Raw genomic sequence first — 16,394 nt, 5'->3', positions numbered from 1 at the left:
TTTTAATGGAGCTCTTACACTACAGTTTAAGCAATTTAAGTATATACAAATTGTGGTTGGAGAACAATTCTCAATGGGATTCGCTTTTAGACCAGTTACTACGGAGAAATCATATCTTTGTAGGACCCAATGCATCAAAAATAATATAACATGAAAAGTCAATTTCATAGAAGCATATATACCTATTAACCTTTTTAGCTGAAAAGGTTATTAAATTACTTAAAAATGACATGATATCGTAAAAATGTGAAACAGATAGAAAGTGACAAAATGTGGTAAAACTAAACCAACTTTGTTTGCAGTTTGTTATTCCCAACACAAGTTTTAGAAAGCAGTACTGAGATAGTTATTCACAACATTTTCACCCAAGATTTGCAACACCATGGCGTTTGTAAGGCCAACACATCTTGGTGTCTTGTACTGACTAACAGCGGTTCCTAGTCCTAGGTAATGATCCAGAATCTTCTGGAATGTTCCCCTCCGAACAACTCGTAGTTCGAGGGCACCGATGCAGTTTACTTTGCGAGAACTGGTGTAGCCTGCATCAACAAAAGACTTGTCCAAACAGTTACAGCATTCGTGCAGTAGTTCTTCACTTGCTTCCCCACTGATTTCCCAGAAGATCACATAGTGTCCCGGTTCTTCGGATAAATCAACGTGGCTACTGAAATCAACTACTTCCACTTTTTCTTCTGCTAACAACTTTGCAGCTGCTTCCACAGCTAACTGTAAATCCTTCTCAGTGTTCTTGTCAATGTTAATGTTGAGCAGAAGAGTGCTACGCCGAATAAACTTCAGTTCTGGAGTTGAATTGTGGAATCCCATAACCTTGACCACATCCCCCAATCTATACCGGTATAATCCTGTAATTTTTTCCACAGGTTAGAATGACTAGATTGATGTTCAGTTTTGTCTGAAAAGAAAAAGATTTTTACCAATACTGTGCTTCTATGCTACTCTTCCAAACAGTGCATTATATATATATAACGAGGCATGCAGCCAAAATTAAAGAGCACAACTCAGACAAGGTCGAGTCATACAACTAATCCCATGAAATAAGCGCATGCAAATCCAAAAAGAGTTGCCAAAACAAAATGACTGAGTCTAACTTGCAACTTGCAGGATTATATATAATTGCTGCATGTTATATATTTTATAGGTATATAATGTAACTTTACAAACCTCAGGAAGAAATTTCTTGAAGTTGGTCCCATGAAAGATCATGTCACCACGCATACAAAGCACCCACTTCGTTTTCTTTCATCCCATAAAAATAATAAAATATTTACGTTTTCTCAAAAATTTGGACAGAGGGGGATGCATATGAGAAAGACCAAACCCTCCCCATCGTGCATTAGGCCAACATATGTAGCACTGAGGCAGTGAGGTACATAAAAGCACATGAGCAAATATCATAGTAATTTAACATTATAAAAAAAAACTGTCGGATAGATGTCATTGATAACTTATTAGCTCGCTCATGACAAGGTACACGTCAGATATGAAAGATACATTTTGTATTGCAACCTTTTTTTTTTCTAGACGAGAAGAACTAATTAATATATGTTGCTTCAAACAGTATGCAGCATCAGGTTTTGCATGTTAAAAGAAGGAAGAAGGTGGTAGTCCTTACTCCTCCTCACTCCCATTCATTAATGCGATGCATAAACTAAAATAAAATTAATCAAACAAGAATTCAGTACCTGCTGGATTGGTCATAACAACTTCATACTCCTCACCGACCTTGACTTCTGTCAGGCTCACAGGCTGAGAATCAATACAAAGGAAATCTGGTTCACCCCTGGTGTTGTCAAGATCTGAGAGAGGGATGAATTCAAAGTAACCAATGTGAGGAAGCACAGCATATGTGGCACACTCAGGGGGGTGTTGTGGGTTCACATTTGCTGCTATCCATCCCTCAGAAGATCCATAGTCAGCAGTTAATAAAGGCAGCTCCCCTGCATAGTGCCTCAACTTCTTCAAATAAGGCTCCATTGACCCAGTCATGATGCCATAAATATACTTAGCATTGGGAAAAAGCTCTGGTATCAAGCCGTACCAGTTGCTCAACCCCGTACATTTTTTGTGGATCAAGTTGGCTAATTTCGAGTTTGGCTTGAGCAGTTTAGACATAGCCATTCGAATGGAAGGTACGGTGACACGGCTGGTGAGAACTCCTTCTCTAATATCAATACACAGCTCTTCCCAAACTTGTTCAAAGGTTCTAAAAGCGTGGACAATACTATGAGCAAATGTAGAAGACACAAATTGAACCTCCTCCCGGAAAATCAAACCACACAACAGATGGCAGTACAAGGATTGGAAGAAATCAGGACCAAATATCACTTCGTCTGGACTGCAGCATTGGGATTGGAGTGCCCTCATTGCACACTTATAACCAGCATTACGGAACACATTGCTTGTAGCAGTTCTGGCTGCCAGACCCCCCTTTGTTTTGAACTGTTTGCTCCCGTATATAAAGCTCAAAGCCTTCCCATTTTTTATGGGAAACTCTCTGCAGGAATGCAATTGTATGAGAACAGAGAATATACCAAAATTGGGTTTTTTTCAATTAAAATTCACCAACAATATAAGATTTGTATACTCCTGTCCAATCATTAATTGTCAAAAAAAGAAAAAGAATGTTCTAATAGAAGTGTTTCACAGTATCATTTGCTCTCAGCTTGACATAAATGGTTAATGTTTATTACTTTTTACAACAACTAATATAAATGTAGCTTAAAATTATATTTAATTAGCTCACGCCGTAAAAATCTTAACTGATGTTGAACTAAAAAGGGATAAGAAGTGAGGTGGAATACCTGTTTCTAAAGGCAAAAGAGGTCTGGTATATCTGCATTGTGGTTTCATACAATTCATCGTTCCAGGGTACATATTTTGGCTTCCCCTGAGTAGTGCCAGAACTGCAAGAATATCATTTAGAAACTTCTCGCTTAATCACCAAGATTAAAAAAAAGAAGGGGAAAGAAACTCCACCTTAAAGACATGGTTGTGATGCGCTTGCCAGTGAGGATAGGAGAAGCATCACCATCAATAATTCTGTATATGTAAGGTTCCAATTCTTTGTGGGTAACCAGTGGAACACAGGCCTTGAAACTCTCGGGGTCAGTTCTTCCATTGAGACCCAAACTCTGCAAATACTCAGCTGATGCGTTATCTTCCAATATCTTTTTCAGAGTTTCCCTCTGAACCCTTTCCGCATCCTTTGACAATAACTCAAATTCTTCTATAACTTTCTCCATATTAAACTCCTCCTCCACTTTCTCTAACATTCTCACGCTATAAGAAAGACACACAAAAGGTCAGTGGTGAGTTCAAGTTCTAACTTTCATTAATAATTTCTAAACTTTGCTCCAACATTGGATATGGACGAATACTCAAACTCAGTAGAAAAGGACAAACAATACTATTCATTAGTAGAAAAATCGGATAAGGCCAAACAAAAATTTAATCTATGTTTCCTGTTAGGCGCGTATGATTGTTTTTTCAACACGTACATTGAATCTTCTCAGAAACAACATAACCAAGGGAAATCTTAAAATTCTAAGAAATTACAAACTGACGAAAAAACGGTGAAAACGAAAGCAATAAGAATGGAAATTTCAAGACTTTATATTTCGTTTTTCTATCCATACTGTTGCGTCAGTGACTAAGGTCAACTCAGCTTTTTGGATGGAACAATCTAGCAGCCTCCCGCATGAGACATCTTCAAAAAACAAATCAAAAATTCAAATCAAGCAAACAGCGAGAAATTTCGACAACTGAAGTTAATAAAAAAATAAAAAGGGTTACTACCAAAGAAGTTTTGAATTACACTAGCTGCACAAGAACAGAAGTCAAAGACTGAAAAATTCGTCCACGACCAGGGAAAGGAGCAGAACGAGAAGAGAAAGTGGTCCCATTAAGGATGAGGTTTTGGAATAACAACCAAGGGAGCTAATTTAGAAAGGGAAAAAAGATGAAACGCAATGGCAACTGAGAACAAGAAACAAAGCAAAAAACAGCGGTTGTTTCGGAGCTATAATTAGATTGAAAGGAAGCATGAAGGAAGAAGAAAAGTCAACGAAAATTAAGCTAACAAAATCATCAGAATTCATGTGGGTATACTGCAGTTAGATTTGAAGTTAAGGAAGAAAAATGTTTTAGTTAAATCAAAATTGAATACCTAGGTGAATCTTGGTGTGTGTTGAGGAGTGCTGGATCTGTTGGGTTGGAGTTGGAGAATGGAAGAGAAGGTGTTGTTTGGTGTGTTGGGAAGTTGGTGGAAATTAGATTGGAAAGAAAAAGTGTTGTGACTTGGCACTTTGGTGCAGGATAGTGGAGTTTAGTTATGACCGAAGAAGAAAGAAGGAATGAAGAATCTTACTGAGGATACAATAATATATATAGGCCATGGTCAAAAAATCAATGCCACGATTCTCTTTAATTGGAACCCGCCAAATCTCCAAAATACCCCCCGCCTCTTATAACAATTACGACTCTAGCTATTGAATTCGATTGATAGCCGCACCCATAAATGTCACGTCCTGGGTGGCCCCACACCGCTAACATCCACTCCCTGTCTTCTTCATCACTAATTTCTCTCCGACCACATCTCTTTTCTCTCTCTTTCAACCTTTTTTTTTTATTTTTTATATTAATAAGTAAAAGTTAGTTTTCACTAAGGTTTGTTGAATCAAGAGTTGTATTGTTAGAGGAATAACGTTAATACATATCCATGATTTAGATAAAAAAATATGCAAGGAAGGGAAAGAACGTGAATACATATTTATTTGGATCAAGAAATGTGGAGAGAAATGAGAGAGTTGATCATTTGGATCAAGGAATATACAGAGAAGGGAAAGACTTGATGTGTGATTTTTCTCATTTTTCTTATGTATAAAGATTTGAGAGAAAACCTATCTAAAATGGAGTGTTTTCCTTTTTTGACATTCTTTTCTACTTTGTCATTCATACAATAATATATTTAATAATACTTTTATTTTTATTATTTTTTCATTATAATTATCATATTATGATATTTCATACTTTATTCTATATATTTTCTCTTCTTTATAATAAATTTGTTGTACAATTCACTCTATATATAATATTTTTTTATTATAAAATATCCTCTAAAATATCTACATACAATATAAATCAATAAATATAAAAAACTTTCAAAATATATAAATGAATATAACAATAAATTTTTATATGCTTAGATAATATTATTTTTATGATTTGTTTCATGTTTCGATAATATTAAGTAACTCGTATTCAATCATATCATTTACAAACTCTAATAAACTTTTCTGATAAATCTATTATAACATACCTCAAATCAAACAGACTCACTTTCTTCACACTTTCACTCACTCACACATCCACTCCCTCAAATTCTCACATATCATCTCCCTAATCCAAACATCAAATCCTTGCATATCATCTCCCTAATCCAAACAGAAATAAGATTTTATCCATATTTTCATTATTTTTAATCAACTTTAGTTACTTATAAAATAAAATATTAGTAAAACTTTTTTAAACATAGTATTCAGATTAAATAATTTTCTCGCAGTTGATTGATGTGACTTAAACCTACAATCCACCATGTATGCAACCATCGCTGGCACATGTTTTATTTTTATTTGAGGTAAGTTAAGCGAAACCTTTTTTGTTATTAACTACAATTTGTTCCAATGCAAATCTTTTTTTTTTATAATTGTCTGATTTCTAATATTTTTTTTAGAAATTTTAACAGATTAAAATATTTAAAGAAATATATCAATATAAGTGTTTACAAAACATATTTAAAATGTTCAATTAATATTTTTTTATTCTTCCAGTGTTGTGATGTTACTGTTGAATTCTAATTTAGTATTTGGAATTTCAGTTTCATCAAATGAATTTCTTAGGTATAACAACTTTGTTGGCCAATAGGTGTTGTTATAAAATCAAATTGCCCAAAATACACCAAAAATTAAACATTTTTAAAAATAGTCAAATTATTAAACTTATTAGAATAATTATCTAACATGATAAAATATAAGAATAGTATTGGGAAAATCAATCTACTAATAAAAAATGAAACATTTTAATTAATTGGACCGATTAATGTCTAAATTGATTTGAGCTGATAAAGCACGTAAATTTGTTTAATTTTAATGAAAATTAGTGATTAGATTTAAATTTATCTCACTTTTTTGAAATGGTAATATTTATTATTGTATATGGTCTTGAAAATATGTGTAGAAGCAATCAAATTATATTAATATGATTAAGGAATATTCTACTTGTGACTATTGAGCTGAAAAGCCCATTTGTTCAATTAACCGTAATCATTAAATTAATCACCAAAGCATTGAGGTAACTGCTTAGATCGATTAAATAATAACAGAAATGTTCATATTCCTTTCAGTGGCAAAATTGTTGCCATTAAAGAAGATTATAAAAAGTTGACCATTTTCATAAACTTCTATGATTGAAGCTTTTAAATTATAGTTTTGAATATAATGTCACCGAAAGAAAATCACTTTCAAAATAAGTTTTGAAAACTAATATATCTTAAAATTCATTATACTCACTTTATATTTAAATAAATTGTTATATAATTATATGATAATATTTTATTTCAAAAGCTAATTGTAGAATAGTTATTTTTTACTATTTGAAGTATAAAAAAACTATATTTACGATATAAACACAATTTCATGTATTGTAGTTATCTATCTAGACTTTATAAATAACATTAATGATTCTTAGAGATAAGGTTGTATAAGTCTCCAATTAGGATAATATATATTGATTATACCATAACTCCTCTTTAAGAAAAAATTTAACAGTTAATCTTCAAACCCATGTATTAATTGTCCACCTAATATGCATTTATTATGATTTTCTTTTCAAAATCATTATTTATGGTATTTCAGATGACTTATTCAAATGTAAAATCTATATACAAGTTATATTATTGAGAATACAAATTAAAATAATATTTTATATAATATATTTCAATAGAGAATTTTTAAGACTGTAATTTTTATTTTTAAAAAGTTAAAATAGTTTATGATAAAACATATTGTCCAAATAAGAAATTTTTTAAAAAATAGAATTTTATTTGAATAATTGAATTACTTAAAATTATAGAATTTTAAATTTCATATTTTTTTTCATAGTTTTCTCCATTTTATTTTTGTTATTGTATAATTGTTTTTGTCTATATTGAGTATACAATGTTATTATCATTTTATCAATTTAATTTTTACACTTTTACTTTATCCACACTCTCAGGTCTAAACACGCTCTTGTTGTCAAGGATTCAATCACAAATTCCCATCAACTCATCAATTCTTGAAATACATCCTCTAATGACAACCTATTAATTTTTTTAGTCTGTTGTTACAACATGTAATGAGGATGTTGTTTCTCACAGTAAAAACAACAAAGTTATGGTTGATCCTGAAAAAAAAATACTCCTAAAAAGACAGTTTTCTCAATTCTCCTATCAATTCAAATACTAACAAATACTACAATGCCTCTCCTATACCTCTAAGTTTGGAAAATTCAATACCAAATGAGGGTGAAAGTTTGAAAAATTCAATACCAAATGAGGTTTCCACCCTTCACAAAGAAACTCAGAACAACCAGTCACACATGTATCTATCACGCATTGATTTTGATTTAGATATGGAATAGTAGTTAAACTTCTCATTAGAAGACATGGAAATCTTGGATGATGTTTTTTCTCATCATCCACCACCTTCAACTTATTTTGAGGATAATACATAGAGGTATTTTTTAATGTTGCAATCAAATCTTACACCAAGAGATATGTTGTGGATAACATTATTCTTTAATTATTAATTTTTTATCATTAGATAAGTTCAATATAGTTTATTAGCTTTTGGTCATTACATAAGGTCAATATATTATATATCAAGTAGTAATATATATATATATATATATATATCAAGTAGTAATATAGATAACCAATATTAATATTTTTACTTATGTACATTTATTTCTTTATAAGGAACATTTATTTACTTATGTAGCTCCTAATTATAGTTTTGAATATAATGTCACAAAAAAAATTACTTTCAAAATAAGTTTTGAAAAGTAATATACCTTAAAATTCATTGCACTCACTTTACACTTAAATAAATTATTATATAATTATATAATAATATTTTATTTCAAAAGATAATTGTAGAACAGTTATTTTTTACTATTTTTATCAAAACAAACTTTATTTACGATATAAACATAATTTCATGTATTGTTGTTAAATCTATTTAGACTTTATAAATAACATTAATGATTCTTAGAAATAAGGTTGTATAAGTCTCCAATTAGGACAATATATAATATATAATGATTATATTTAACAGTCAATTTTCAGGCGCATGAATTTATTGTCCTCATATGCACATATTATGATTTTCTTTTCAAAGTCATTATTTATGGTATTTCAAATGACTTATTAAAATGTAAAATCTATATACAAGTTATATTATTGAGAATACAAATTAAATTAATGTTTTATGGTATATCTGAATAGAGAATTTTAAGACTGTAATTTTTTATTTTAAAAAAGTTAAACTAGTTTATGATAGACATGTCCAAATAATAAATTTAAAAGGAAATTAAAATTTTAGAATTTAATTTGAGTAATTGAATTACTTAAAATTATAGAATTTTAAATTTCATATTTTTTATAGTTTTTCTTTATCTTATTTTTGGTTGTTGTGTCATTAGCTTAATTAAGATCAAGACATTCTTTTCTGATCAAAGAGAACATCTTAAAAAACAAAACAGTGTAAAATTCAATCTATAAAGTTAAAATGTTTAATGGTATCAAGTTTATGAATTTAGAAAGTATCATCTTATTGTAAAAGTGAATTTAGGAAGTAAAGAATTATATTTCTAAGTTATCATTAATAATGTTAGGCTGAGAAATAAATAAAAAAATCATTAATAATGTTAGGATTTCTTTCTAACATCAAAGAATGAGAGATTTATTTGTTAATTTATTTTAAATATGGTCAATCACGGGAGCAGGTTAGAATCTTTACCATAATTAAGTTTTTAGCTAACAACATAATATCTGAACATATTTATGTATAATTAAGGTAGAACATGTTCAAAAACTTTTACCATTATATAAAACACTCGACAACTCATCTAATATATATGTATAAATTAGTTTTATATTATGTATCATTGAATACAAAATGCAAATTAACTAATTTGATTTAAATCTATTTCAAAATATTGATTTTTCCAAAATTACTATTTTTTCTAAATAATTAACACGGAATATGAATTTAAACTTTCATTTCAGTCTTCGGTAATAAATAAAATGTTCTTTTGTATGTCCGAAATGTTCTGAGTGATATGTCTATGACATCTGGTTCCTATATATTTGTTTATTTCTATTTCTTTAAAAAAAAATACTAAACTTTTAGAATTTAAAATATAATATATTATTTAAAAAAATTGAATGACCAAATAATTATGCGTCTAGCACGGGTGAACTAAGTAAAGTGAAAAGGAGAGTGTCCATCCTCTCAAACCGTTTCATAAAGCCGTAAAGTGCTTTTGGGCTGGAAACAGATCTTACATGTTTTCCTATTTATAATTAATTATTGTATTTAAGATATTATTCGTTTTAAAATTTAATCATGAATTTATTTTTTGTTTCGATTTTAAGTCCGGTGGGCAGCATCGTTAGATCAATTACTGCATTCGAGGTATTGTCCGTTTTGGAGATCGGTGCTCCATCACGATTTTGTCCTAAAAAGGCATTTTGAAGAGTGAAGGGGGAGAAAAGAGTATATAAACTGTCATCGGCTACGGGAACAAGCCCCCAGTCGAGGTATAAGGGGAGTGGATCCCCCTTAGTTGAGGGGCGAAGGAACCTCTTCGGCCCCATGGTGGGCGCCATTGTTTCGACCTCAAGTTCGTTGGGCAGCATCGCTAGGGTCAATCACCGCATTCGAGGTATTATCTGCTTTGGAGGTCGGTGCTTTGTCACGATTTTGTTCTGAAAAGACGTCTCGAAGGGTGAAGAGAGTATATAAACTGTTATTTGTCTCGATTCCTGAACAATGTGAGACTATTGGTATACGGAAACATTTTTACTTGACACTTAAATGGTGGGACTAATAATCGGAATATTTATTATATATATTTGGTCACGTGAAAAACGTTGTGTACTGTGTTGTCTGTTCTGTGAAAGAAAAATAGAATAAAAGAGAAAGCACTTCCAATGGACGTTGCGCGTCTTCGCTCCTTCATCACTCCTCTCTCTCCAATGCAAAACCCTAACCTTGTAACCCTTTCCCTTCAAATCATAAATTGAACTCAATCTATTACATAATCAAGATACTGTTTCAATAAATCTATAAGTTTTTTTTTTTGCATTATTATTTTTCTGAAAATGTCATCCATTTTTATAATTCCTAAATAATAAACGTCGTGGATTGTCGTCTTTGGTATACAAATTTAAAACATTGAAAAACTAGTTTTAGAAATCACAATCTTCACTCTATTACTATTTTTCTCTTTTCGTATATTAATTATTCAATATACTTTTGAAATATGTTGCCATATAAATTTAATACTGGTAACAAATAAGTATGAATAAATTGTCAATATCTTGTATTTAGAGATCAACCCACCATGATTAAAATCACATTCGTTAAAATATAAGGTTTATTATTAAATATTCGACTTTTTATATTCATAAAAGTTATTTATAAAGTTATCAAACACCATATTACTGTGCTTATTTTTTTTATTTTATTTTTTACTCATAGATTATATATTAATATGAAGTGTCGAATAGCAAAACTACTGGGTCAGCAGAATGGACCCAGGTTTATTTGGTAAAAGCTGTGTAGATATTAAAAGTTGGTGCAAACAGTGAAATTGTTGGGCCAGCAGAATGGTCCCAGGTTTGTCTACTAAAGGTGGTGTGGATATTAAAATGAGGTAGCTAACAGCAAACTACTGGGTCAGCAGAATGAACCCAGATTTAGGCAATTGCTTCCTGCACCATATCACTGCACCCAATCACAGGAGAAAAACCGAAAATATCCTTAAAAAATGGGGTGCATATAAAATTACATTTCAGACCCCCTTTTCCAGAACACAATAATCTCTTTGAGATAAATTTTTCTGGAATGTATTATTTTCAGTTCCGGATTTTTTTATCCAGAATGGGATTTTAATTTTTTTTTCTGGATTTTTATATCCAAAACACAAAAATCTCTTCCGGATTTATTTTTACGGAATACATTATTTTCATTTCCAGAATAAAGGATATTTTTGGAATTTTGAAATTACGTTGGATGCAGGTTCAAAAGTGTTGGGTGCAGGGAGCATTTGCCCCAGATTTATTTAGTTAAAGCGGTGCAGATATTAAAAGTCGGTTCGAACAGTGAAATTAATAGGCTAGCAGAATGGTCCCAGGTTTGTGTACAAAAGATTGTGCTGATATTAAAAGGGTGGTGTAAATAGAGCAACAGAATGGCCCCATTTGAAAACTCAGTAATAGCTGAAGGGAGTATCTTCCTGCACCCCTACGTTTTTTTTTCTACACCTCCCCAATTTTGAAAACTCTGACCTTTGAAAAAGGACACCGTGTTAGAGTTGGTTTGATACTGTTACTATCAAAGTTTGGAAAATGATTTTAACAAAATGATTTTTTGGATATGCTAAATGATTTTTAACTTTTCTAAAAAACTGATTTTACTTATGCATTCTTGAATCTAATAAAAAAAACATATTTATAAACTAATTGTTGTTAACGGGTGAATCTTATTTCATTTTTCTAGTTTTTTTATAAGTGTTTATGAATAAACTAATCAAAACAAGGTTATATTGTCTTGAGAAGTGACACCTATTCCTAATTAAGTTATGATGAACTGAGTTGCTAACATTTTCTACAATTACAAGCAGGTGTGTCTTTTAAGTTTGCATATATACGTTTTAAGTTTTAATTAATGATTTCAGATATTGAAAATATCTAAAAACTGATGTCTCTAATGCATATTTTTCCTGTTTCTGTTTAGAATGATTAAAATCTCTTGATTATTTTCACTTATACAGAAAGAGACAGATCATTAGACCTAAGTCATTATCTGCTGAAGATGTGGATGCAATCTTCAGAGAAGTAAAAGAAGAACAAGAAAAAACTGACCAAGCTTTTGAGGAAGAAGAGAAACGAACTGCTCTAATCTCCGGGACTCATAATGCAGAATTAGAACCGTGATGTTTTGAATGTTATTGTTGATACTAAATCTAAAAGTAGACAATGTTGGAGTTCTCACATCGATTAGTGATGAGAATATTTCATTGTATATAAGTGGGTGCAAATCTTAATTCATTCAGTTAGTTTTATAGGGTTGAATTAGGCTTAAAGTCCACTTCTTAATATGGTATTAGAGCCATTTAAAGTTTATCCTAATGAGTCTTTATTGGACCTATCTTATCGTGTCACCCGCTATCGAGTCGTTATCAGACCACCCATAATAGTGGGTGCAAATCTCATGAGCCCATAAAAAACCTATGAGCAGGTCATAGTCACAGGTGGCACTGTTCTTGTTGTATCTGGAACCTTTTCAGGGTTTACGGGCACTGTCAAGAAGTTCAATCGAAAAACTAAAATGGTTAGCTTCTTCCTTAACAAGCTTAAATTGGCATATAGCTTCTTAAATTGGTTATAACAAGTCCAACATGATATTCATTAACTTTCTTGGAGTAGGAGCTGGATAAAGAAAATATTATGATAGATTTAACTAATAATCTTTATTCGTGAAACCAAAGAACTGAAGGAAAAAAGTAGGGTTAAGTAGGAAATAGTGGATAGTGAAAAAAATGATTGTGATGTTTTGACAACATTACATGTTACCATTTGTAAATTGGATTATAACGAGCCAGATTAGTGATTTAATTTTCTGCATGTGCATAGGAAAATTAAATTTATGACGTTACCAATTAGGCATTATATTCTATGATTATGCTATCTCTACATTTTTATAAACAAAATTAACTAGTTTCAAATTTATGAAAAAATAGTAGCTATAATTTTTTATATCATTAAATTTGTGATATTATTAAATTATAATTTTATAATATTTTCTTGATATTTATATAATATTAAACTTTTTGTTACATATTATTATATTAATATGTTAGTTTTTTTAAAAAAAAATATAGATTTAGATTTAAAATCCAACTATTTATTTTATAAAAATATGGATTTTGATTTGATTTGGATTGGATCAGATCAAATCCAAATTGATTTTATAAAATCCAAATTGATTTTATAAAATTCAAATTGATTTTGTAAAAATATATGGATTTGGTCAAATCCAATCTAAATATTTGGATTTAATTTTATAAAAATATATGGATTTGGATTATCCAATCTAAATATTTAGATTTAAATCCAAATATTTCGATTGAATTTTAAATCCAAATCTATATTTTTTATAAAATTAATTTAGATTTTTACAAAATCTAAATCTGAATATTTGAATTTAAAATCCAATCTATATATTTGGATTTAAAATCTAGTCCAAATATTTTGATTTGGATTGGATTTTAAAATCCAATCCATGACCACTCTATAAATAAGTGAATAAGAATCTCTCCCTTCCATCCTCTTCAAAGTTTGAAATTGGTCACTCTCATCAAAATCAGAAGAAGAAGAAAAGAATGGTAATACAAGAAACAGTGAAAGAGGAAGATTACATGGGAAAGATTAATATTTCTCCATCTCAAGTTGCATTGATAGTAGATCATTACCTCTGCGCCAACAACTTATCCCAAACACGAGCCACCTTTTGCATGGAGGCTTCTTCCCTCTTTGTCGGTTCGCCACTGAGTCAGGTTACACTTTTCCCCATTAACAACTCACATTTCTTTTTCTCATTCTCTCTGTACACATTTCTTTAATTCTTTCATTTTTGTTTTCTAGCTATCCAACACTTCCTTTAATTTGGGCAAAATACTCACTGATTATATATCTTTGAGAAGACAAAAGATAGTATTGGATAAAGAAAAATGTTTGATCATTCAAGAAAAATATAGAGTTCAGAAATTGATGGAAGACATGCACAATGCCGTCAATACTTACAATGCCTTTCAGAGGCCAGTCCCGATAAGTGTCCCGGTTAACAATGCATCCTCTACAACTTTTCATCAAAACCCTTATGGTATAAACTTCTTTCCCTATTTAATTGTCAATTCAAAAATCAAGAATGGTGTTTTTTTGTTTTTAACTCTTATTTGTGAGTAATTTTTGTTTTCTTTTGTTAGGTGTGTGTGCTGCTACCACCGCTTATGTACAAAACACAAAGCCATGCAGTGGACCGTTGCAACAGTCAAAGAAGAGAAAAAATAGTGAAGCAGTAAATGAGCCTATAATTGCAAAAAGACCTCGTGGCAGGCCACCGGGAAAGAAAAATCAATTCCAAGGTATAATTATAATTGTTTTTGTCTATATTGATTATACAATATTATTGTCATTTTATCAATTTAATTTTTACACTTTTATTTTATCCTCACTCTCAGGTCTAAACACACTCCCATTGTCAAGGAATCAATCACAAATTTCCACCAACTCATCGATTCTTGAAACACATCCTATAATGACAACCAATCAATTCTTTCAGCCTGTTGTTACAACATGTAATGAGGAGATTGTTTCTCATTGTCAAAACAACAAAGTTATGGTTGATCATGAAAAAGAGATTACTCCTAAAGACAGTTTTCGCAATTCTCCAATCAATTCAGATACTAACAAACACTACAATGCCTCTGCTATACCTCTAAGTTTGGAAAATTCAATACCAAATGAGGGTGAAAGTTTGGAAAATTCAATACCAAATGAGATTTCCACCCTTCACAAGGAAACTCAAAGCGAGCAGTCACACATGGATCTATCACACATTGATTTTGACTCAGACTTAGATATGGAGTACTGGTCAAACTTCTCATTAAAAGACATGTAAACTTTGGATGATATTTTTTTCTTATTATTCGCCACCTTCATCTCATTATGTGGGTAATACATAGAAGTATTTTTTTATGTTGCAATCAAATTTGACACTATGGGAATTTGCTGTTTTAATTTATTAGTTTTTTGGCATTAGACAATACCAATATAGTTTATTAACTTTTGGTTATTAAATAAGGTCAATATTTTGTACATTAGTATAGATAATCAATATTGATTTTTCAGTGTACATTTATTTTTTTTCCTTTCTTTGTAATAAGAGGAATATGTTGTACCTCCTAATGCATAAAGTTTTCAAATTTTTCATTAAAATTTTTACTTATTTATAGAGTTATATGTTGGGATGTTTATAAAAAAATGTAAATAAAAAATTAAAAAGCAAATATAATAGGAAAAATACCAAATCGTGGTCGTTTTCATCTCGCTCGCGCACCTTATGGTTTGGCCAACACTTTCACCCATTGGTGACCTGGATGCAGACGTAGCAGCAGAGAATAATAATAAAAAAAGAAATAAATAGTTTTTTTAATGGTGGGTATTTGTCTTTCTAGAAGTGTGGAGGAAATACGCTCAAATAATTTTATTTTTCACGTATTTCAAAATCAGCATTACATTCTAAAGAGAGGAAAAATCCAACAGTAATTAAATAATTGAAACATTCTCTGTGGTTCAAAGGAAATTCTGATAGATAACAATTCTTGCATGCCTTAATAACAAATAGGAAGGTCGATGAAACAAAGATAACAATTCTGCTTGTCAACATGATCGCCGGTCGATGAAACGCGATCTCCATGCATGCGTAGTCGGTGGTCATCGTAGTTATGCAAAGGTCGTCATGATCGCCGGTCGATGAAATGGCGATTCCCATGCGTGCGTAGTCGGTGGTCGTCGAAGTTATGCAAAGATTAACATGATCGCCGGTCGATGAAACAACGATCTCCATGTGTGTGTAGTTGGTGATCGTCGAAGTTGGTCAACAAGATCGGCGGTCGAGGAAGTGGACTTCCACATATCTGGGTAATCGGTGGTCGCCGAAATTATGCAACGTGCTTGGGTAACTCGTTGTGTGGCGAGGTGAATGTAGGTGGCCTCGCTTCTGGGTGTTATGCTATGAGGTAACCTGTTGGTTATTTTTTGAGTATGGTTCTCTCACTTTAAGGTTGTTATGATCCAACCATAAAGGAGAGTTTCTCTTGTGAATGGAATAGGAAGTCCACTTCTGGTTACTGTATATGGATTGGGATACCCCTGAAGTATCCTTTAATTTTATTTATTCATTGCTGATAAAAAAATAAAAATAACAAATACTTCTATTTTCCTAGTAACTTTGCTATTTTTACATGCTGATTAAAAATAATAATAA

The 16,394-nt window shown here is 31.0% G+C and overlaps 1 protein-coding gene across 2 annotated transcripts; it reads right to left on the bottom strand.

Moving 5' to 3' along the window:
* Positions 1-276: 276 nt before the first annotated feature.
* Positions 277-4,415, bottom strand: LOC137831884 (jasmonoyl--L-amino acid synthetase JAR4). 2 transcript variants are annotated; one of them, XM_068639769.1, is made up of 6 exons: positions 4,187-4,379; positions 3,657-3,727; positions 2,998-3,300; positions 2,823-2,924; positions 1,704-2,515; positions 277-863 (listed from the first exon to the last, which is right to left on the bottom strand). In XM_068639769.1, the coding sequence occupies exons 3-6, from the start codon at positions 3,291-3,293 to the stop codon at positions 325-327; spliced, it is 1,749 nt and encodes a 582-aa protein (XP_068495870.1). In that variant the 5' UTR covers positions 3,294-3,300; positions 3,657-3,727; positions 4,187-4,379; the 3' UTR covers positions 277-324. The 2 variants fall into 2 exon arrangements, with proteins under 2 accessions (XP_068495870.1, XP_068495869.1); XM_068639768.1 differs by lacking the exon at positions 3,657-3,727 and having other exon boundaries at positions 4,187-4,415.
* Positions 4,416-16,394: the final 11,979 nt, after the last annotated feature.

The sequence above is a fragment of the Phaseolus vulgaris genome, chromosome 6 (genome assembly GCF_051622355.1).
Source record: "Phaseolus vulgaris cultivar YP4 chromosome 6, ASM5162235v1, whole genome shotgun sequence".
Taxonomy (NCBI): Eukaryota; Viridiplantae; Streptophyta; class Magnoliopsida; order Fabales; family Fabaceae; genus Phaseolus; species Phaseolus vulgaris.
This window is presented reverse-complemented; position numbering and strand designations above follow the sequence as displayed.

Coding starts and splice junctions, on each gene's coding strand:
- LOC137831884 (XM_068639768.1), bottom strand. CDS start 3,293: ATGTTAGAGAAAGTGGAGGAGGAGTTTAATATGGAGAAAGTTATAGAA. Junction 2,925..2,997: donor ATCACAACCATGTCTTTAAG/GTGGAGTTTCTT, acceptor ATATTCTTGCAG/TTCTGGCACTACTCAGGGGA. Junction 2,516..2,822: donor TCTTTTGCCTTTAGAAACAG/GTATTCCACCTC, acceptor GCATTCCTGCAG/AGAGTTTCCCATAAAAAATG.